Source organism: Oncorhynchus gorbuscha, linkage group LG14, assembly GCF_021184085.1.
Source record: "Oncorhynchus gorbuscha isolate QuinsamMale2020 ecotype Even-year linkage group LG14, OgorEven_v1.0, whole genome shotgun sequence".
NCBI classification, from domain to species: Eukaryota; Metazoa; Chordata; class Actinopteri; order Salmoniformes; family Salmonidae; genus Oncorhynchus; species Oncorhynchus gorbuscha.
The window spans coordinates 80510229-80533996 of record NC_060186.1 but is presented as its reverse complement, the minus strand read 5'-3'; the positions used below and the strand labels follow the sequence as shown (position 1 = coordinate 80533996).

General features: G+C 44.0%; 1 protein-coding gene across 1 annotated transcript in view; it reads left to right on the top strand.

Annotated features, from left to right (window-relative positions):
- Positions 1–22167, top strand: part of fndc4a (fibronectin type III domain containing 4a) — an 83656-nt gene extending 61489 nt beyond the window's left edge. Inside the window, exons 4-6 of the mRNA XM_046296869.1 lie at positions 11218–11307; positions 16196–16329; positions 22050–22167. Coding sequence (XP_046152825.1) covers positions 11218–11307; positions 16196–16329; positions 22050–22091 — 266 coding nt within the window. The 3' untranslated portion in view covers positions 22092–22167. The remainder of the gene's footprint in view (positions 1–11217; positions 11308–16195; positions 16330–22049) is intronic.
- The last annotated feature ends 1601 nt before the right edge of the window (positions 22168–23768 follow it).

Here is a 23768-nt window from a genome sequence, read left to right as displayed (position 1 = left end):
GCCGCCCCGCCTCTATATAGTTGGGTAATGTAGAGTGGAAAACGACATATCTTTGTAGTGATCAAAGTGTAATTAATAACTTCACTTCTATGCTCCAATGGATATTTGACGTCTGTTTTGTTTGTTTGGTTGTTTTTACCCATCGACCAATCGGTGCTCTTCTTTACGAGGCATTGGAAAACATCCCTGGTCTTTGTGGTTGAATCTGTGTTTGAAATTCACTGCTCGACTGAGGGACCTTGCAGATAATTGTATGTGTGTGGTACAGAGGTCATTTAAAAATGGTTAGTGACTATTCTCGCACAGTAGTTCCTATGTAGATGCTGGATCCATTTTATAAACCTGTCTCCAATAAAACATACCTTAAATAGTTTAGATAGCTTGTTCAAAGGCCGTTTCGGCGTCAAGAGATATAACAACAAGGTCCACGTTGGGTAACCTCTGTGAATACATCATGTTGAAGAGGCGCCTAAGATTGAAGAATGAGTTTCTGTTAGGGATAAAGCCAGTCTTTTTTTAATATTACCTTTATTTAACCAGACAAGTCAGTTAAGAACAAATTCTTATTTTCAATGACGGCCTGGGAACAATGGGTTAACTGCCTGTTCAAGGGCAGAATGACAGATTTGTACCTTGTCAGCTCGGGGGTTTGAACTTGCAACCTTCCGGTTACTAGTCCAACGCTCTAACCACTAGGCTACGCTGCCGAATCAACTAAAGTGCCTGTAGAGTTTTTGCTAAGATCTTTTGGTCTGCATTGAAGAGAGATATGGAATCTGGCATTGGTGTCCTTAGGCGAAGAGAGTAATTCCCCAAGATACAGATTTAACTTTGTGTATCATTTGGTTGCTTTCAGTTTTTCGACAGTTGTTTGGCAAGTAATTTGTGCGGTTTGTCACCAAACTAAAAATATTTGTGCTTGTTATAAGAGAAAATATTTTGCCATTTTAGCTGAGAGAATCCGATTATCTTCAAATTTTATTTTATTTATGTTTCTCCATAGATGGATGACTATCATTCTCCATATCCAGTAAGTGAATTTATTTGTCAAATTCTACAAAATGTTCTCTGTTTTTCTCCTGGCAGCCTGAAAGGACATGATACAACCTCTCAAATAAGCATTCAGTGTTTCCCCACAATACTGCTAGGTATATCTCATTCTGTGTTGTTGTTGGTATCAAAATAAAATGTATATTTGTTCTTGAAGATGTTCACAGAATGTCAGCTGAGGGTTAAACCTCTAGACCCTCTCTTGATACGATGTCGCAGGGAAAAAGGTGAGTGGGACTGCGGTCAGAAAGGATCATATTCACATTACAGGTATAAGGGACTAATTTAGCATCAACCAAAAAGTTGTCAATTAGGTTATAAACATTGTGAACATGAGAAATGATTATTCCTGTAAGATAGGAGATGATCCACATAGCAAATAAGTTAGAAGTTTTGACGTCTTCAAGAATTTGCTTGAATAGAGACAGAGAGACAGACAGAGAGAGAGAGAGAGACAGAGACAGACAGAGAGAGAGAGAGAGAGAGAGAGAGAGAGAGAGAGAGAGAGAGAGAGAGAGAGAGAGACAGACAGACAGAGAGACAGACAGAGAGAGACAGAGAGAGAGACAGAGAGAGAGACAGAGAGACAGACAGACAGACAGAGACAGACAGACAGACAGAGACAGACAGAGACAGAGAGACAGAGAGAGACAGAGACAGAGAGAGACAGAGACAGACAGACAGACAGAGAGACAGACAGAGAGAGAGAGAAAGAAAGACAGAGAGAGAGACAGAGAGAGAGAGAGAGACCGACAGAGAGAGAGAGACAGACAGAGGTACGCCGGGTAGAGGTTCTATCCAAATATTGGTCTAGTACACGGTTAAGGTCCCCCCACCAATGACCAGGTTTAGTATGGGAGATATCTGGAATCAGGGCAAGGACTCTTTTGAAAAAGGTGAGGTTATCAATGTTTGGCCCATAAATATTCAGTAGAGTTAGAGAAGTAGAATGGGTCAATCCTATCCCTTTCTATTTGTACTAGTGGTTTTATGTAGAAAGGGAATTTCTTTCCGTACCAGAATCGCTGTGCCTCTCGTTTTGGCGGAGAAGCTAGAATGAATAACTTGAATGAATAACCACCTACATTTGAGTCTGCTATGAGAATTGTTTTTCAGATGGGCTTCTTGCAAAAAATATAATATCAGAAGAAAGTGATTTCATGTGGGCTAGGACCTTGTCTCTCTTGATTGGTTTGTTTAAATCCTTGACATTCCAGGAAGTAAATGTAAGCCCCGCCTTCCTCTCGTTTGTAGTTCCTATGGTGGCCTGCATAACGGGCAACTCAATAAAAAAGTATGAAAAGCACCAAACCATCAAGAGCAGCATACAGTGCCTTCTGAAAATATTCAGACCCCTTGACTAGTTCCACATTTTTGTTACGTTACAGCCTTATTGTAAAATTTATTAAATTAGTTTTTTTCCCTCAACAATCTACACACAATAACCCATAATGACAAAGCAAAAACAGGTTATTGAAAGTTTTGCAAATGTATAAAAAAATTTAACAGAAATACCTCATTTATTCAGACCCTTTGCTATGAGACTCGAAATTGAGCTCAGGTGCATCATGTTTCCAATGACCATCCTTGAGATGTTTCTACAACTTGTTTGGAGTCCACCTGTGGTAAATTAAATTAATTGGACATGATTTGGAAAGGCAGACACCTGTCTATATTAGGTCCCACAGTTGACAGTGCATGTCAGAGCAAAAACCAAGCAATGAGGTCGAAGGAATTGTCCGTAGAGCTCAGAGACAGGATTGTGTCAAGGCACAGATCTGGGGAAGGGTACCAAAAAAATTCTGCAGCATTGAAGGTTCCCAAGAACACAGTGGCACAATCGGGGTAGAAGGGCCTTGGTCAGGGAGGTGACCCAGAAACCAATGCTCACTCTGAACCTTCCAGAAGGACAACCATCTCTGCAGCACTCCACTAATAAGGCCTTTACGGTAGAGTGGCCAGATGGATGCCACTCCTCAGAAAAAGGCACATGACAGCCCGCTTGGAGTTTGCCAAAATGCACCTAAAGACTCTCAGACCATGACAAACAAGATGCTCTGGTCTGATGAAACCAAGATTGAACTCTTTGGCCTGAATGCCAAGCGTCACGTCTGGAGAAAACCTGTCACCATCCCTACAGTGAAGCATGGTGGTGGCAGCATCATGCTGTGGGGATGTTTTTCAGCAGGTGACTGGGAGACTAGTCAGGATAGAGGCAAAGATGAATGGCGCAAAGTACAGAGAGATTGATGATGAAAACCTGCTCCAGAGCGCTCGAGACCTCAGACTGGAGCGAAGGTTCATCTTCCAACAGGACAACAAATGACACCGATTTTCGTACACTAGTGAGTGGCCACAATCAACAGCCTGATCAACTCTTATGTGAAGGAGATGTGTCGTGCTGCATGAGGCAAATGGTTGTCACACCAGATACTGACTGGTTTTCCGGCCCGTTCCATACCTTTTTTTAAGGTACACTGTAGATACACAAGTATGTGGACACACCTTCAAATTAGTGGATTTGTCTATTTCAGCCACATTCGTTGCTGACAGGTGTATAAATTCAAGCACCCAGCCATGTAATCTCCATAGACAAACATTGGCAGTAGAATGGCCTTACTGAAGAGCTCAGTCACTTTCAATGTGGCACCGTCATAGGATGCATCTTTCCAATAAGTCAGTTCATCAAATTTCTGCCCTGCTAAAGCTGGCCCTTTTAAAATGTAAGTGCTGTTACTGTGAAGCAGAAACGTCTAGGAGCAACAACGGCTCAGCCGTGAAGTGGTAGGCCACACAAGCTCACAGAACGGGACCGTCGAGTGATGAAGCGAGTAGCTCGTAAAAATCGTCTGTCCACGGTTGCAACACTCACTACCGAGTTCCAAACTGCCTCTGGAAGCAACGTCAGCACAGGGACTGTTCGTCGGGAGCTTCATAAAATGGGCTTCTGTCACGCCCTGATCTGTTTCACCAATCAGTGTGCTTGTCTCCACCCCCCCTCCAGGTGTCGCCCATTTTCCCCATTATCCCCTGTGTACTTATACCTGTGTTTTCTGTTTGTCTGATGCCAGTTTGTCTTGTTTGTCAAGCTTACCAGCGTTTGTCCTGTCTTTGCTCCTGTCTTTTCCCAGTCTCTCTTTTTTTCACCCTCCTGATTTTCACCCTTGCCTGTCCTGACCCTGAACCCGCACGCCTGACCGGCCTGTCATCCTGTACCTTTGTCTCTGTTGCTGTTGCTGTAATAAACATTGTTACCTCGACACGGTCTGCATCTGGGTCTTACCTTATCCTGATAGGTTTCCATGGCAGAGCAGCTGCACACAAGCCTAAGATCACGATACGCAATGCCAAGCGTCGGATTGAGAGGTGTAAAGCTCGCCGCCATTGGACTCTGGGGCAGTGGAAACGAGTTCTCTGGAGGGAGGAATCACTCTTCACCATCTGGCAGTCCAACAGACGAATCTGTGTTTGGCGGATTCCAGGAGAATGCTACCTGCCTGAATGCGTAGTGCCAACTGTAAAGTTTGGTGGAGGAGGAATAATGGTCCTGGGGCTGTTTTTCTTGGTTCGGGCCCATTAGTTCCAGTGAAGGGAAATCTTAACGCTACAGCATACAATGACATTCTAGACGGTTTTGGTGCTTCCAACATTGTGGCAACAGTTTAGGGAAGGCCCTTTATTGTTTCAGCATGACAATACACCCGTGCACAAAGCAAGGTCCATAGAGAAATGTTTTTTTGAGATTGGTATTGAAGAACTTTACTGGCCTGCACAGAGCCCTGACCTCAACCCCATCGAACACCTTTGGGATGAATTGGACTGCTGACTGTGAGCCAGGCCTAATCGCCCAACATTAGTGCCCGACCTCACTAATGCTCTTGTGGCTGAATGGAAGCAAGTCCCCCTCAGCAATGTTCCAACATCTAGTGGAAAGCCTTCCCAGAAGAGTGGAGGCTGTTATAGCAGCAATGTTCCAACATCTAGTGGAAAGCCTTCCCAGAAGAGTGGAGGCTGTTATAGCAGCAATGTTCCAACATCTAGTGGAAAGCCTTCCCAGAAGAGTGGAGGCTGTTATAGCAGCAATGTTCCAACATCTAGTGGAAAGCCTTCCCAGAAGAGTGGAGGCTGTTATAGCAGCAATGTTCCAACATCTAGTGGAGAGCCTTCCCAGAAGAGTGGAGGCTGTTATAGTAGCAAAGAGGGAACTATAACTCCATATTTATACCCATGATTTTGGAATGAGATGTTCGACGAGCAGCTGTCCACGTACTTTTGTCCATGCAGTATATATAGTGCACTACTTTTGACCAGAGCTCTATGGGCCCTGGTTAAATAGTAGTACACTATAAAGGGAATAGGGTGCCTTTTCCCCATAGGGCTCTGGTCAAAAGTAGTGCACTGTAAAGGGAATAGGGTGCCTTTTCCCCATAGGGCTCTGGTCAAAAGTAGTGCACTATAAAGGGAATAGGGTGCCATATGGGATTCAAAAAAGAGAGTTTCTCTTTGCTCTCAGAACAGTCTTCAGGCCAGCTGGGAAATACACTGAGTGAAGTTTTAATATATTTTATTTACACAGTTTTCTAAAAGGGGATAAATCTGTCCCCGGATACACACTTCAGCATCTCACAAGGTACCCTATAGTACAGGAAATAGGATGCCATTTGAGACACATCTAAGTGTGGGGACTTACCCCTCAGGAACAGGAAACAGGAAACAGCAACTGTAACACTACAGTGTTCTAAAAGGAGAGTAAATAAAGACTATAGTTCAATTGCATTACTGCCTAGTAAATAAAGAGAGGCCTGTATGTGCTGTCAAAACACATCTGAGAAAAGAGGTTACAAATTAGTGTGAAACTTCAACATGTTCTGACTGCTGAGTCACTATCTAAAACAAAACGTTCAGTCTGACAGCAGACAACCGTTACAGAGAGCAACACTGGCTGCTCCCCAACAAGCTATAGCTGTAGACATACTGTCTGTCTGTCTGTCTGTCTGTCTGTCTGTCTGTCTGTCTGTCTGTCTGTCTGTCTGTCTGTCTGTCTGTCTGTCTGTCTGTCTGTCTGTCTGTCTGTCTGTCTGTCTGTCTGTCTGTCTGTCTGTCTGTCTGTCTGTCTGTCTGTCTGTCTGTCTGTCTGTCTGTCTGTCTGCCTGCCTGCCTGCCTGCCTGTCTGTCTGTCTGTCTGTCTGTCTGTCTGTCTGTCTGTCTGTCTGTCTGTCTGTCTGTCTGTCTGTCTGTCTGTCTGTCTGTCTGTCTGTCTGTCTGTCTGTCTGTCTGTCTGTCTGTCTGTCTGTCTGTCTGTCTGTCTGTCTGTCTGTCTGTCTGTGTTGTCTCTGTCTGTCTGTTTTGAGCATGTGTGATGTACACAAATGCACATTTCTTAACAAAACAGCAGATAAACACAAATACACCTTCATCAAATTAATGGTGCTGATTGTCTACAACTGGACTGGAGAGATCTCTCAAGACTCGTTCCGGATGTCAATCGAATCATCACCATTAAACAATCCTTGATGAGGGGGAGGGAGGGAGGAGGGAGGGGGAGAGAGAGAGAGAGAGAGAGAGAGAGAGAGAGAGAGAGAGAGAGAGAGAGAGAGAGAGAGAGAGAGAGAGAGAGAGAGAGAGAGAGAGAGAGAGAGAGAGAGAGAGAGAGAGAGAGAGAGAGAGAGAGAGAGAGAGAGAGAGAGAGAGAGAGAGAGAGAGAGAGAGAGAGAGAGAGAGAGAGAGAGAGAGAGAGAGAGAGAGAGAGAGAGAGAGAGAGAGAGAGAGAGAGAGAGAGAGAGAGAGAGAGAGAGAGAGAGAGAGAGAGAGAGAGAGAGAGAGAGAGAGAGAGACAGAGACAGAGACAGAGACAGAGACAGAGACAGAGAGAGAGATGGCCAACTTAGTGGGAGTCCATCAGGTTTATTGATTGTGTGTACAATTGCATCTGCTGAGTAGAAACTGGGGAGTGGTTGCATTGATTTTGTATCAGGACTGTAAAGTCTGTAGTCCAAAAACATTATTTTTTACCCCATCAGCCCTTGCACTAGCCACTTTCCCTTGGAGGGGGGGGGGGGTCCCAGTCGAAATCGGATGCAGTTTGATTATCGTCTTAAAGTAGAGCTCCGTTTCACTAACTTTCTCCTCTCGGCCCCCCATGATTTTTGTAGGGATGGTCACTTGTGCGGATGATATGACCCACAATTCAATGCAAACTGTAGTCACATGTCATACGAAGTGTCAAATGTAATCAACACTGCTGTATCATGATGCTAGCTTGCTAAAATAAAAAATAAATATATATAAGCATTGATTTTAGCAAATTGGCAAATTGGCTTCAAATCAAATGTTATTGGTCACATACACGTGGTTAGCAGATGTTAATGCGAGGGTAGCGAAGTGCTTCTAGTTCCGACTGTGCAGTAATATCGAACGAGTGATCTATCAATTTCACTACAACTACCTTATACACACAAATGTAAAAGGATGGAATAAGAATATGAACATATATGGATGAGCGATGGCCGAACGGCATAGGCAAGATGCAGTAGATGGTGTAGAGTACAGTACATACATATGAGATGAGTCATGTAGGATATGTAAACATTATAGAAAGTGGCATTCCACCATGCTACAGGTTATAGGATGGGAGAGGGAAGGAAATTGATCCTTAGTTTTGGCCAATCCCTTTAAATTAGGATTATTAAAAGTGGAGATTGATGTGTGATTTTGACCAGCACTTCCTCTCCTCTGGGGCTGAATAGCGCTTCCTCTCCTCTGGGGCTGACTGGCACTTCCTCTCCTCTGGGGCTGAAAAGCACTTCCTCTCCTCTGGGGCTGAATAGCGCTTCCTCTCAGCCCCTGGGGCTGACTGGCACTTCCTCTCCTCTGGGGCTGACTGGCACTTCCTCTCCTCTGGGGCTGACTGGCACTTCCTCTCCTCTGGGGCTGAAAAGCACTTCCTCTCCTCTGAGGCTGACCAGCACTTCCTCTCCTCTGGGGCTGAATAGCACTTCCTCTCCTCTGGGGCTGACCAGCACATCTTCTCCTCTGGGAATGTGATAGGAGGACAATGGTGGCCCTTTTAGATGAATGGCTGTCTCTATGGCCGATCCTACCAAGATAGACTGAGTTATTCAACATTCGTCTAGGTCCCCAGGATGTCGGGATATTCCTTCAATACCGGCCACAAGGGGCAACGGTGAGCACTATTACCATCAAGTAGGCTGTTGGCTTGCTCGAGTGTGGATCTAATTGGCACATTTCAATTATTATTATTTGTAACGATTCTCTGGGATTGTCCATTTGTAAATTGGAATTCAGTCGAAACTCATTACTCCTCACACATCCTTTCTATTAAGAGGTGTAAATTCACTTCAAATAAAGTTGTGTTGGTTTGATTTGAATGTGACCTCTAGAGGCCTCAGACTGCACTGATCCAGGCTCCTGTTGGTGCAGACTGGTTCTGACTACTTTGGACTGGTACTGAGTGGTTCTGACTACTTTGGACTGGTACTGACTGGTTCTGACTACTTTGGACTGGTACTGACTGGTTCTGACTACTTTGGACTGGTACTGACTGGTTCTGACTCGTACCGACCACGGTTGTTGTCTCTCTCATAAATGTTCATCTTTGTAGTCTTTGGATTTACCCAGGGTGTCTTGTTTACTATCTTGGTAGTGACCCGAGCTTTCCTCTCCCATATATGGTCATCTTTGGCTTTACACTGGGTGTCTTCTGACTTGGTTCTGACCAGGGCTGTTGTCTGTCTTGTGTTGTCTTTCTAAGTTCTGACTGGTTCTGACTGGTTCTGACTGGTTCTGACTGGTTCTGACCAGGGCTGTTGTCTGTCTTGTGTTGTCTTTCTAAGTTCTGACTGGTTCTGACTGGTTCTGACTGGTTCTGACCAGGGCTGTTGTCTGTCTTGTGTTGTCTTTCTAAGTTCTGACTGGTACTGACTGGTTCTGACTGGTTCTGACCAGGGCTGTTGTCTGTCTTGTGTTGTCTTTCTAAGTTCTGACTGGTTCTGACTGGTTCTGACTGGTTCTGACAGGTACTGACTGGTTCTGACTGGTTCTGACTGGTTCTGACAGGTACTGACTGGTTCTGACTGGTTCTGACTGGTTCTGACTGGTTCTGACCAGGTCTGTTGTTTTTCTCTCTCTGCGGTGGTTATAGATAAGTCACATACATTCAAGACTAGACTTGTGTTTTGGTAGTGACAGGGTCTGGGTGTTTTGGTATTAACAGGGTCTGGGTGTTTTGGTAGTGACAGGATCTGGGTGTTTTGGTAGTGACAGGGTCTGGGTGTTTTGGTAGTGACAGGGTCTGGGTGTTTTGGTATTAACAGGGTCAGGGTGTTTTGGTAGTGACAGGGTCTGGGTGTTGTGGTATTAACAGGGTCTGGGTGTTTTGGTATTAACAGGGTCTGGGTGTTTTGGTATTAACAGGGTCTGGGTGTTTTGGTAATGACAGGGTCTGGGTGTTTTGGTAGTGACAGGGTCTGGGTGTTTTGGTATTGACAGGATCTGGGTGTTTTGGTAGTGACAGGGTCAGGGTGTTTTGGTATTAACAGGGTCTGGGTGTTTTGGTATTAACAGGGTCTGAGTGTTTTGGTATTAACAGGGTCTGGGTGTTTTGGTATTAACAGGGTCTGGGTGTTTTGGTATTAACAGGGTCTGGGTGTTTTGGTATTAACAGGGTCAGGGTGTTTTGGTATTAACAGGGTCAGGGTGTTTTGGTATTGACAGGATCTGGGTGTTTTGGTATTAACAGGATCTGGGTGTTTTGGTAGTGACAGGGTCTGGGTGTTTTGGTAGTGACAGGATCTGGGTGTTTTGGTATTAACAGGATCTGGGTGGTTTGGTATTAACAGGGTCAGGGTGTTTTGGTATTAACAGGATCTGGGTGTTTTGGTAGTGACAGGGTCTGGGTGTTTTGGTAGTGACAGGATCTGGGTGGTTTGGTAGTGACAGGGTCTGGGTGTTTTGGTAGTGACAGGGTCTGGGTGTTTTGGTATTAACAGGGTCTGGGTGTTTTGGTAGTGACAGGGTCTGGGTGTTTTGGTATTAACAGGATCTGGGTGTTTTGGTATTAACAGGATCTGGGTGTTTTGGTATTAACAGGATCTGGGTGTTTTGGTAGTGACAGGGTCTGGGTGTTTTGGTAGTGACAGGGTCTGGGTGTTTTGGTATTGACAGGGTCTGGGTGTTTTGGTAGTGACAGGGTCTGGGTGTTTTGGTAGTGACAGGGTCAGGGTGTTTTGGTATTAACAGGGTCTGGGTGGTTTGGTATTAACAGGATCTGGGTGGTTTGGTATTAACAGGGTCAGGGTGGTTTGGTATTAACAGGGTCTGGATGTTTTGGTATTAACAGGGTCTGGGTGTTTTGGTATTAACAGGATCTGGGTGGTTTGGTATTAACAGGGTCAGGGTGGTTTGGTATTAACAGGGTCTGGGTGTTTTGGTATTAACAGGGTCTGGGTGGTTTGGTATTAACAGGGTCTGGGTGGTTTGGAATGTACAGGGTCTGGGTGGTTTGGAATGGACAGGGTCTGTGGTCTGTACAGATACAGAGGTCCCATACTCCTCTCTTCACATTGGAATTCTTATCTTCATTTTGCCAAAACATCATCATCCCTCAGTAACTTCAAGCATAGACAAGGGATCAACCTGATGAACCAAACTCCCCTCATTTTTGCACATTTTAAAATCACATTTACATAAGTATTCAGACCATTTGCTCAATACTCCAGGTGAAACTGGTTGAGAGACTGCCAAAAGTGTGCACAGCTGTCATCAAGGCAAAGGGTGGCTACTTTGAAGAATTTAAAAATCAAAAATATATTTTGAATTGTTATATTTTTTTTAGTTTCTACTTTATTCCATATGTTTAATTTTATAGTGTTGATGTCTTCACTATTATTCTACAATGTAGAAAATAGTTTTTTTTAATAAAGGAAAACTCTTGAATGAGTAGGTGTGTCCAAACTTTTGACTGGTACTGTATATATATATTCTTCTTGTTTTTGGTGTGGTTTTCATATAATCCCATTTACGTTTCCAACCTCACCTGCTCACCATTTTAACAGTGCTTTTATCTGCTCTGTTCTGTCTTTCACTTGTTTTCTTTGGTGCAAAAGAATATATAGAAAAAGGGTCTGTTGTCTCTGTCCGTCACTACAGATGACCCTGCAGTGGAAGGTCTGGACAAGACACGGCAGCTCCAGACAGGAGAGGCGATCATCATTGTGGTCGTGCTGCTCATGTGGGCAGGTAAGGAAAAGGACAGGTCAGGTAAGGAAAAGGACAGAGCAGCTAAGGAAAAGGACAGGGCAGCTAAGGAAAAGGACAGGGCAGGTAAGGAAAAGGACAGGTAAGGAAAAGGACAGGGCAGGTAAGGAAAAGGACAGGTACGGAAAAGGACAGGTACGGAAAAGGACAGGTACAGAAAAGGACAGGTACAGAAAAGGACAGGGTAGGTAAGGAAAAGGACAGGGCAGGTACGGAAAAGGACAGGGCAGGTACGGAAAAGGACAGGTACGGAAAAGGACAGGTAAGGAAAAGGACAGGTAAGGAAAAGGACAGGTAAGGAAAAGGACAGGTACTGAAAAGGACAGGTAAGGAAAAGGACAGATAAGGAAAAGGACAGGTACGGAAAAGGACAGAGCATGTAAGGAAAAGGACAGGTAAGGAAAAGGACAGGTAAGGAAAAGGACAGGTACGGAAAAGGACAGGTAAGGAAAATGACAGAGCAGGTAAGGAAAAGGACAGGGAAGGTAAGGAAAAGGACAGGTAAGGAAAAGGACAGGGCAGGTAAGGAAAATGACAGGGCAGGTAAGGAAAAGGACAGGGCAGGTAAGGAAAAGGACAGGTAAGGAAAAGGACAGGTACGGAAAAGGACAGGTAAGGAAAATGACAGAGCAGGTAAGGAAAAGGACAGGGAAGGTAAGGAAAAGGACAGGTAAGGAAAAGGACAGGGCAGGTAAGGAAAATGACAGGGCAGGTAAGGAAAAGGACAGGGCAGGTAAGGAAAAGGACAGGACAGGTAAGGAAAAGGACAGGTAAGGAAAAGGACAGGGCAGGTAAGGAAAAGGACAGGGAAGGTAAGGAAAAGGACAGGTAAGGAAAATGACAGGTACGGAAAAGGACATGTAAGGAAAAGGACAGGGCAGGTAAGGAAAAGGACAGGGCAGGTAAGGAAAAGGACAGGTAAGGAAAAAGGACAGGTAAGGAAAAGGACAGGGCAGGTAAGGAAAAGGACAGGTAGGGAAAAGGACAGGTAAGGAAAAGGACAGAGCAGGTAAGGAAAAGGACAGGGCAGGTAAGGAAAAGGACAGGGCAGGTAAGGAAAAGGACAGGTAAGGAAAAGGACAGGTAAAGAAAAGGACAGGGCAGGTAAGGAAAAGGACAGGGCAGGTAAGGAAAAGGACAGGTAAGGAAAAGGACAAGGAAAAGGACAGGTAAGGAAAAGGACAGGGCAGGTAAGGAAAAGGACAGGGGCAGGTAAGGAAAAGGACAGAAAAGGCAGGTAAGGAAAAGGACAGGGCAGGTAAGGAAAAGGACAGGTAAGGGAAAGGACAGAGCAGGTAAGGAAAAGGACAGGGCAGGTAAGGAAAAGGACAGGGCAGGTAAGGAAAAGGACAGGTAAGGAAAAGGACAGGTAAGGAAAAGGACAGGGCAGGTAAGGAAAAGGACACAGGTAAGGACAGGTAAGGAAAAGGACAGGTAAGGAAAAGGACAGGGCAGGTAAGGAAAAGGACAGGTAAGGAAAAGGACAGGTATGGAAAAGGACAGGTACGGAAAAGGACAGGGCAGGTAAGGAAAAGGACAGGTAAGGGAAAGGACAGAGCAGGTAATGACTTTGCATGCTGCCAATAATTTAGAAGCTCGTTATTGCAGATTGGATGGGTGAGTGTTCAGTTGTCCGAGGATGCTGTTTCCACTATACATTTACATTTTAGTCATTCAACAGACAACTATGTCTCTGTCAATCAATCAATCCATGAATCAATCAGCCAGTCGACTACAGCACTGATGTCAAGCTCATCGTTAATTTTGACAGAATCATACAAAAGCTGGGTGATATTAAATCGTAAAATTATTTTCCAATCGGCTTTAAAATGAACAGGAATGGCTCAGTTTTCAAAATATCTTCTACGCTACTGTCACGTCAAATCAACATCACACTTCTCTCTCTAGTCCCTGATGTTCAACCCCAGTAATGACTAGACATGGCCTTAAGCCTCTGAGGTCTAAGACTGAGTAAGTTGTGAGACAGGCAACCAGGCCGGACAGGCTGTTATACCCCAGGGACCTGCAGGAACAACCAGGCTGTTACACCCCGGGGACCTGCAGGAACAACCAGGCTGTTACACCCCAGGGACCTGCAGGAACAACCAGGCCTGGCAGGCTGTTACACCCCAGGGACCTGCAGGAAGGGACCTGACAGGAACAACCCCAGGGACCTGTTAGGCCTGACCCCAGGGACCTGCAGGAACAACCAGGCTGTTACACCCCGGGGACCTGCAGGAACAACCAGGCCTGACAGGCTGTTATACCCCAGGGACCTGCAGGAACTGTTAACCCCAGGACCTGCAGGAACAACCAGGCTGTTATACCCCAGGGACCTGGGACCTGCAGGAACAACCAGGCTGTTACACCCCAGGGACCTGCAGGAACAACCAGGCCTGACAGGCTGTTACCCGGGGACCTACCCCAGGGACCTGCAGGAACAAGGCCTGACAGGCTGTTATACCCCAGGGACCTGCAGGAACAACCAGGCTGTTACACCCCAGAGACCTGCAGGAACCCAGGGACCTGTTATACCCCAGGGACCTGCAGGAACAACCAGGCTGTTAGGCACCCCAGGGACCTGCAGGAACAACCAGGCTGTTACACCCCAGGGACCTGCACCAACCAGGGACACCCCAGGACCTGCAGGGACAACCAGGCTGTTACCCGGGGACCTGCAGGGACAACCAGGCTGTTACACCCCGGGGACCTGCAGGAACAACCAGGCTTGAAGAAGAAGAAGAAGAAGAGTAATACATTTTTAACTGAGTGAGAGTGACTAACAAAATCTATGGTTGGTATTTCGAACACGATTATTAAAAATGTAGATAGCTGGCTAGACTGATTAGAGGGGAATCAGGCCCTGATTAGAGGGGAATCACCCACCTGGTGTCCCGGCTCTAATTCAGGCCCTGATTAGAGGGGAATCACCCACCTGTTGTCCCAGGTCTAAATCAGTCCCTGATTAGAGGGGGAATCATCCACCTGGTGTCCCAGGTCTAAATCAGTCCCTGATTTCAGGGGAATCACCCACATGCTATCCCAGGTCTAAATCAGCCCCTGATTAGAGGGGAAGAATAGGGGGAAAAAGCAGTGAAACTGGCTCCAGGTCCAGATTTTTATTTGAGGGATAAACGCTATTATATATGCACCCAGCTAACTTTCTCATCCAGAGGACCAAACAGGCAGATCAACCAGTTAACATTCTCATCCAGGGAACCAAACAGGCAGATCAACCAGTTAACATTCTCATCCAGAGAACCAAACAGGCAGATCACCCAGTTTAAAGGGATATTGTCTATCCATCCACTGAGACTTTTATTGGAGGACCAACTCCTGTTGAGGGCCTAATGAACGGGCCTACCAACTCCTGTTGAGGGCCTAATGAACGGGCCTACCAACTCCTGTTGAGGGCCTAAAGAACGGGCCTACCAACTCCTGTTGAGGGCCTAATGTAGCTCAACGGGCCTACCAACTCCTGTTGAGGGCCTAATGAACGGGCCTACCAACTCCTGTTGAGGGCCTAATGAACGGGCCTACCAACTCCTGTTGAGGGCCTAATGAACGGGCCTACCAACTCCTGTTGAGGGCCTAATGTAGCTCAACGGGCCTACCAACTCCTGTTGAGGGCCTAATGAACGGGCCTACCAACTCCTGTTGAGGGCCTAATGAACGGGCCTACCAACTCCTGTTGAGGGCCTAATGTAGCTCAACGGGCCTACCAACTCCTGTTGAGGGCCTAATGAACGGGCCTACCAACTCCTGTTGAGGGCCTAATGAACGGGCCTACCAACTCCTGTTGAGGGCCTAATGAACGGGCCTACCAACTCCTGTTGAGGGCCTAATGAACGGGCCTACCAACTCCTGTTGAGGGCCTAATGAACGGGCCTACCAACTCCTGTTGAGGGCCTAATGTAGCTCAACGGGCCTACCAACTCCTGTTGAGGGCCTAATGAACGGGCCTACCAACTCCTGTTGAGGGCCTAATGAACGGGCCTACCAACTCCTGTTGAGGGCCTAATGTAGCTCAACGGGCTGTGTAGTTATTACAAAACAAACGCCTCTATTGCCTTCTCTATTGCCTTACATGCAGCAGCACACCGAACTAACCCATCCAGATGCTGCAGTTGTGTTACTCTATTAAGGTCACTAGTTAAGTGCACTAGTGAGTATGGTGCCATTACCTTCACAACCATTGGGTAGATATAATTATCTTCCCTGCTAAAAGATAAAGACACCACCATCGTCACCACCATCGTCACCACCATCGTCACCACCATCGTCACCACCATCGTCACCACCATCGTCACTACCATCGTCACCACCATCGTCACCACCATCGTCGTCTACCATCGTCACCACCATCATCACTACCATCGTCACCACCATCGTCACCACCATCGTCACTACCATCGTCACCACCATCGTCACCACCATCGTCGTCTACCATCGTCACCACCATCGTCACTACCATCGTCACTACCATCGTCACCACCATCGTCAGGGCCACCATCGTCACCACCATCGTCACTACCATCGTTCACTACCATCGTCACCACCATCGTCACCACCATCGTCACTACCACTCCTGTCACCACCATCGTCACCACCATCGTCACCACCATCGTCACTACCATCGTCACCACCATCGTCACCACCATCGTGACTAAGCATCGTCACCACCATCGTCACCACCATCGTCACTACCATCGTCACTACCATCGTCACGCCATACCCCCCCAGGGAATGATCCACGTACCCTCTACTATGTCTCCACTACTAGTTACATGAGATGGTGGTGACAGGGCTGTGAGTGACCAAAGACATTATGTTAATCCCCATCTCTCGTCTCTCTACCCCCTCCCTGCAGCTGTCATTGCCCTGTTCTGTCGGCAGTATGACATCATCAAGGACAACGACTCTAGTACCGGCAAAGACAAGGTAAAGCCACCGTCGTTGGCGAGCACGCCAGAACACTGCTCCGGAGGACTGCTGAGGAATAAGGTAAATAGATTAATGAATTAAGCAATTAATTAATCAATCAATCAACAGCACAGGACTGCTACGGAGAAAGGTCGGCAAGGTCAACCAGAGGGCATTCACTCAGACCATGGGATACATTTTGTAGGTTGCACAGTCAACTACAGGAGGACTGCTTATGAGCAAGGTACATAGATAATGGTCACCTTATTAGCCATTAAGTCAAGTACCCATACTGTAACAGCAAGCAATTACTCTGGTTGTAGTCATTGTAAAATAATTGTACCATAGTATTTGTAATATAATTGCAATTTATTTGCAATATAGTCATTATAATATAATATTAATATACATGTATTATAGTAATTGTAATGTAATTGTACTATAATAATAGTAATATAATTGTACTATAATAATAGTAATATAATTGTACTATAATAATAGTAATATAATTGTACTATAGTGTAATAGTAATATAATTGTACTATAATAATGGTAATATAATTGTACTATAGTGTAATAGTAATATAATTGTACTATAGTAATAGTAATATAATTGTACTATAATAATAGTAATATAATTGTACTATAATAATAGTAATATAATTGTACTATAATAATAGTAATATAATTGTACTATAATAATAGTAATATAATTGTACTATAGTGTAATAGTAATATAATTGTACTATAATAATAGTAATATAATTGTACTATAGTGTAATAGTAATATAATTGTACTATAATAATGGTAATATAATTGTACTATAGTGTAATAGTAATATAATTGTACTATAGTAATAGTAATATAATTGTACTATAATAATAGTAATATAATTGTACTATAGTGTAATAGTAATATAATTGTACTATAATAATGGTAATATAATTGTACTATAATAATAGTAATATAATTGTACTATAGTGTAATAGTAATATAATTGTACTATAATAATAGTAATATAATTGTACTATAATAATAGTTATATAATTGTACTATAGTAATAGTAATATAATTGTACTATAATAATAGTAATATAATTGTACTATAGTAATAGTAATATAATTGTACTATAATAATAGTAATATAATTGTACTATAGTGATAGTAATATAATTGTACTATAATAATAGTAATATAATTGTACTATAATAATAGTAATATAATTGTACTATAGTAATAGTAATATAATTGTACTATAATAATAGTAATATAATTGTACTATAATAATAGTAATATAATTGTACTATAATAATGGTAATATAATTGTACTATAATAATAGTAATATAATTGTACTATAGTGTAATAGTAATATAATTGTACTATAGTGTAATAGTAATATAATTGTACTATAATAATAGTAATATAATTGTACTATAATAATAGTGATATAATTGTACTATAATAATAGTAATATAATTGTACTATAATAATAGTAATATAATTGTACTATAGTAATAGTAATATAATTGTACTATAGTAATAGTAATATAATTGTACTATAGTAATAGTAAAATAATTGTACTATAATAATAGTAATATAAATGTACTATAATAATAGTAATATAATTGTACTCAGGGGAACAGTGGGTTAAGTGCCTTGCTCAGGGGAACAGTGGGTTAACTGCCTTGTTCGGGGGAACAGTGGGTTAACTGCCTTGCTCAGGGGAACAGTGGGTTAACTGCCTTGCTCATGGGGCCAAAACGACCGATTTTTACCTTTGTCAGCTCGGGGATTCGATCCAGCAGCCACTAGCTCTAACCACTTGTTTACCTGTGACCGTCTCTGTGAAAGATTCCCCTGTCGTCTAACAACCCCAGTGACAACCCCACGTTCTGTTCACAGGCAGCCCCTCGTCACCATGGCAACCTGTACTGTTGAACTGTAGGACTATACAGAACAGTCCCAATGTCACATCCCTTTCCATCTCGCAGGTGTTGTCGTCAAGCTGAAAAATAAATTTAAAAATAGATTTAAAAAAAACATACATCCTTATTTCCATATGTCAACGATGACGCCTACATTGGGTGTGATAAAATGGTGGATTGTTGTAGCAGCGTCTTTATGTGGAGGGCTGCAGAAGAGAAGCAGAAACAGACAGTCCCCTGCTATGAAAAATACACACAACTGGAATCTGCTTGCCAAACGGGGACAGAGAGAGAAAGAGTGTGTGAGGGGTGAAACACTGAATAACACTCGGTAATGGACAACAGGTTTATATTGGTCCCATATGGCACCCTATTCCATATATAGTGCACTATATTTCACCGGGCTATTTATGTCCTATGAGCTCTGGTAAAAAAAACAACTAGTGCACTATATAGGGAACATGCGAAAACCTTTGAGAGCTCGGTGGTATTGAAGCCATCCGCCAGTCAATGAGATGGGGTCATCTTCATTATAATGTTCCCCCACACCCAGCTTCATAATAGCGTTTCAATCGGTGACGTCGCTCTGAGACCTTGAAGTAGTTGTTCCCCTTGCTCTGCAAGGCCTGCGGCTTTTGTGGCACGATGGGTAACGATGCTTTGAGGATGTCTGTTGTCGTTGTGTGCAGAGGGTCCCTGGTTCGGGGCGAGGAGAGGGACGGAAGCTATACTGTTACACCTATGTTTTTGCCAGAAGTAATTTGATTCTATGTATTATTCAATCACAGCTGTTTTCTGACCTGCTGTTCCTTCGGGGTTTTTTATTAGTGCATTTCGGTACTGTTTTAGTGTTCTGGGTCTCTTCGTTTTTGGTTGGATAGGTTTTTAGGTTTTTTCACTCTTCATCAAACCATTTCTCATTGCTGTTAATTTTCTTAGGTTTTCTGCTTGATTTTGTATTTATTTGCTATGTTAGCTGATATGTCAAATATACTGTTCAGGCTTTCTACTAAGTGAACACCACTATTGCAGGGAAATATTTTGCAGAGGAAGTTGTCTCTTGAGGGATTCTTTTATTTATTTGTCCAATTATTCTTTGGTCGGCTTCTACACTATCTTCCTTCCATCGATAGCATTTTTTAAGAGCATGCAGTTTGTTGTGCTTTGATGTCTCATGGTTGAGTATTGTTCTGTTCAAGTAGGCTGTGATTTTGCTGTGATCTGATAGGGGTGTCAGTGGACTGACTGTGTGAACACTCTGAGAGACTCTGAGTTGAAGTCAGTGATTGTGTAGTCTACAAGGGATGAGTTGTTGGTGTACCTACCGTAGGAAGCCCCTCAAAGCATACCATTGACTATGTACAGATCCAGCATGCGACAGCTCTGTTTTTGTTGGTTATGTTGTCGTAGTTGTGTCTAGGGGGAGGGAATTCTGTCATCTCCAAGTACATTCAGAAAGTATTCAGACCCCTTGACTTTTTCCACATTTTCTAAAATGGATTAAATTGTTGTTTTTTCCCTCATCAAACTATAGTTAGAGTGTAGAGGGGGCAGGGTAGCCTAGTGGTTAGAGTGGAGAGGTGGTAGGGTAGCCTAGTGGTTAGAGTGTAGAGGTGGCAGGGTAGCCTAGTGGTTAGAGTGTAGAGGTGGTAGGGTAGCCTAGTGGTTAGAGTGTAGAGGTGGCAGGGTAGCCTAGTGGTTAGAGTGTAGAGGTGGTAGGGTAGCCTAGTGGTTAGAGTGTAGAGGTGGTAGGGTAGCCTAGTGGTTAGAGTGTAGAGGTGGCAGGGTAGCCTAGTGGTTAGAGTGTAGAGGTGATAGGGTAGCCTAGTGGTTAGAGTGTAGAGGTGGCAGGGTAGCCTAGTGGTTAGAGTTTAGAGGTGGCAGGGTAGCCTAGTGGTTAGAGTGTAGAGGTGGCAGGGTAGCCTAGTGTTTAGAGTGTAGAGGTGGCAGGGTAGCCTAGTGGTTAGAGTGTAGAGGTGGCAGGGTAGCCTAGTGGTTAGAGTGTAGAGGGGGCAGGGTAGCCTAGTGGTTAGAGTGTAGAGGGGGCAGGGTAGCCTAGTGGTTAGAGTGTAGAGGGGGCAGGGTAGCCTTGTGGTTAGAGTGTAGAGGGGACAGGGTAGCCTAGGGGTTAGAGTGTAGAGGGGGCAGGGTAGCCTAGTGGTTAGAGTGTAGAGGTGGCAGGGTAGCCTAGTGGTTAGAGTGTAGAGGGGGCAGGGTAGCCTAGTGGTTAGAGTGTAGAGGGGGCAGGGTAGCCTAGTGGTTAGAGTGTAGAGGGGGCAGGGTAGCCTAGTGGTTAGAGTGTAGAGGGGGCAGGGTAGCCTAGTGGTTAGAGTGTAGAGGGGGCAGGGTAGCCTAGTGGTTAGAGTGTAGAGGGGGCAGGGTAGCCTTGTGGTTAGAGTGTAGAGGGGACAGGGTAGCCTAGGGGTTAGAGTGTAGAGGGGGCAGGGTAGCCTAGTGGTTAGAGTGTAGAGGGGGAGCAGGGTAGCCTAGTGGTTAGAGTGTAGAGGGGGCAGGGTAGACTAGTGGTTAGAGTGTAGAGGGGGCAGGGTAGCCTAGGGGTTAGAGTGTAGAGGGGCAGGGTAGTCTAGGGGTTAGAGTGGAAGTCTTTTCGTGGTAGCAGGGTTCACAACTCATGAGTTGGGGAAAGTGTAAGTAGCTTTTTTCAGCCACTCCCTGGGGTGTTGTTGCCACCCTTTCCTGCCGGGGGGGGGTTGATTCTCCATTTGGGGTTGCTCGTCTGTGGGGCTGTTTAAGGAAGGGGTCTGGTCTTAGTTGCTTGGGGTGGGGGAGTCGTCACCAAGAAAAGAGCTTCTCCTGCTGTTCACCCTCTTTGATTCTGTGGAAGTCTTGCTGAAACTGTTTGGAGTTGCCCTGTTCCAATACTGTTCCAGACTTACAGGTTGACATTGGCTGTCTCAGAGTCCTCATTGTCTGGGTACCCTGAGTTTGCACACATCGCTAACGCCCCCTCCCTTGACAGATGAATAGTGTATTAATATCGCACTGCGCCACGCCAGGGGATGATCTGTGTGGAAGATTAAGCTGCTTACGTTCTCATTTTTGTAGCAGTCAGCAAAAAAAACTGTCTGTGGATTGTCCACGAGGAGCTTCTTTTTCTACTCATTCCATACCGTCTCTTTTCTTTTCTGTTTTTACATCCAAAGGGAACTGTACTGTGATGACCTCTGCTCAGGGGGGAAGCCATGGAACAAGAGGACCAAAGGGGCCTCTGCATTTGGGAGGCTGTGAAACTCTGCAGCCATTGTTGGTCTCAAGAGCTTTCACACCTTTCACTTTACACCTCTGTACAAATTGAAGTTACAGGGTATGTTTTGTCCTTGCAAGCTTGGTAGCCTTTCAACTTAGCATTCAGTCTTTATTAATTAAGTCAAATATCTAGAGATTATTGTAAGGTATTTTTCTTCTTGGCTTTAGAAGTAGCTTCAGACTAAACATTACTCACTCAGTTCCAGGTTGGATGGTTTTTTGGGGGATTTCTGCTTCTTTTGCTGGTTGTTGATTTGCCAGAGAATTTGCTGGACAGTCGTTGGCAGTAAGAATCCCTGGTAGGAGGAATCCTTCCAGGTAATTTGGACCAAAATCAGGTTGTAGGTTTGGAGTAGGAGTTGAGTTTTTGAAGTGGTTATGTTGTGGAGGGTTAGAGGATGTGGTCGGGTCATTTTTTTTTACCCTTTGGACAAGGAGAGTATACATAATGTTAAGACGACACAAGGGTTAAAAGATACAAGTTTTGGCCTCTACAATGGCCTTCTTTAGAACACAGAAATAACAATTTGGTTGTGTTTATGAAGGTCTTAGGTAACATCAGAATATTGCTCACGAAGCCTGATGTGTCTGTTTCCATCTATTCCAGTTTCATCCGTCGCTACAATCCATCAACATAATTGAGGTTTAAGGGAAGAATGCAGAATGCAGAATGCAGAATGCAGAATGAAGAATGCAGAATGCAGAATGAAGAATGCAGAATGAAGAATGCAGAATGAAGAATGAAGAATGCAGAATGAAGAATGCAGAATGAAGAATGCAGAATGAAGAATGCAGAATGAAGAATGCAGAATGAAGAATGAAGAATGCAGAATGCAGAATGAAGAATGCAGAATGAAGAATGCAGAATGCAGAATGAAGAATGAAGAATGCAGAATGCAGAATGAAGAATGCAGAATGAAGAATGCAGAATGAAGAATGAAGAATGCAGAATGAAGAATGAAGAATGCAGAATGAAGAATGCAGAATGAAGAATGCAGAATGCAGAATGCAGAATGCAGAATGCAGAATGCAGAATGAAGAATGCAGAATGAAGAATGCAGAATGAAGAATGCAGAATGAAGAATGCAGAATGCAGAATGCAGAATGCAGAATGCAGAATGCAGAATGAAGAATGCAGAATGAAGAATGCAGAATGCAGAATGAAGAATGCAGAATGAAGAATGCAGAATGAAGAATGAAGAATGCAGAATGCAGAATGAAGAATGCAGAATGAAGAATGCAGAATGCAGAATGAAGAATGAAGAATGCAGAATGCAGATGACCTCTGCTCAGGGGGGAAGCCATGGAACAAGGGGAATTGTTGGGGCTTTCACACCTTTTCACTTTACACCTCTGAAGAATGCAGAATGAAGAATGCAGAATGAAGAATGAAGAATGCAGAATGAAGAATGAAGAATGCAGAATGAAGAATGCAGAATGAAGAATGCAGAATGCAGAATGCAGAATGCAGAATGCAGAATGCAGAATGAAGAATGCAGAATGAAGAATGCAGAATGCAGAATGCAGAATGCAGAATGCAGAATGAAGAATGCAGAATGAAGAATGCAGAATGAAGAATGCAGAATGCAGAATGCAGAATGCAGAATGAAGAATGCAGAATGAAGAATGCAGAATGCAGAATGCAGAATGCAGAATGAAGAATGCAGAATGAAGAATGCAGAATGAAGAATGCAGAATGAAGAATGCAGAATGAAGAATGAAGAATGCAGAATGCAGAATGCAGAATGCAGAATGCAGAATGAAGAATGCAGAATGCAGAATGCAGAATGAAGAATGCAAGAATGAAGAATGCAGAATGAAGAATGCAGAATGAAGAATGAAGAATGCAGAATGAGTTTGTTTCAACATAATTGAGGTTTAAGGGAAGAATGCAGAATGAAGAATGCAGAATGCAGAATGCAGAATGCAGAATGCAGAATGCAGAATGAAGAATGCAGAATGAAGAATGCAGAATGAAGAATGAAGAATGAAGAATGAAGAATGCAGAATGAAGAATGAAGAATGCAGAATGAAGAATGCAGAATGCAGAATGCAGAATGCAGAATGAAGAATGCAGAATGAAGAATGAAGAATGCAGAATGCAGAATGCAGAATGCAGAATGCAGAATGAAGAATGCAGAATGAAGAATGCAGAATGAAGAATGAAGAATGCAGAATGCAGAATGCAGAATGAAGAATGCAGAATGAAGAATGCAGAATGCAGAATGCAGAATGCAGAATGAAGAATGCAGAATGAAGAATGCAGAATGAAGAATGCAGAATGAAGAATGCAGAATGAAGAATGAAGAATGCAGAATGCAGAATG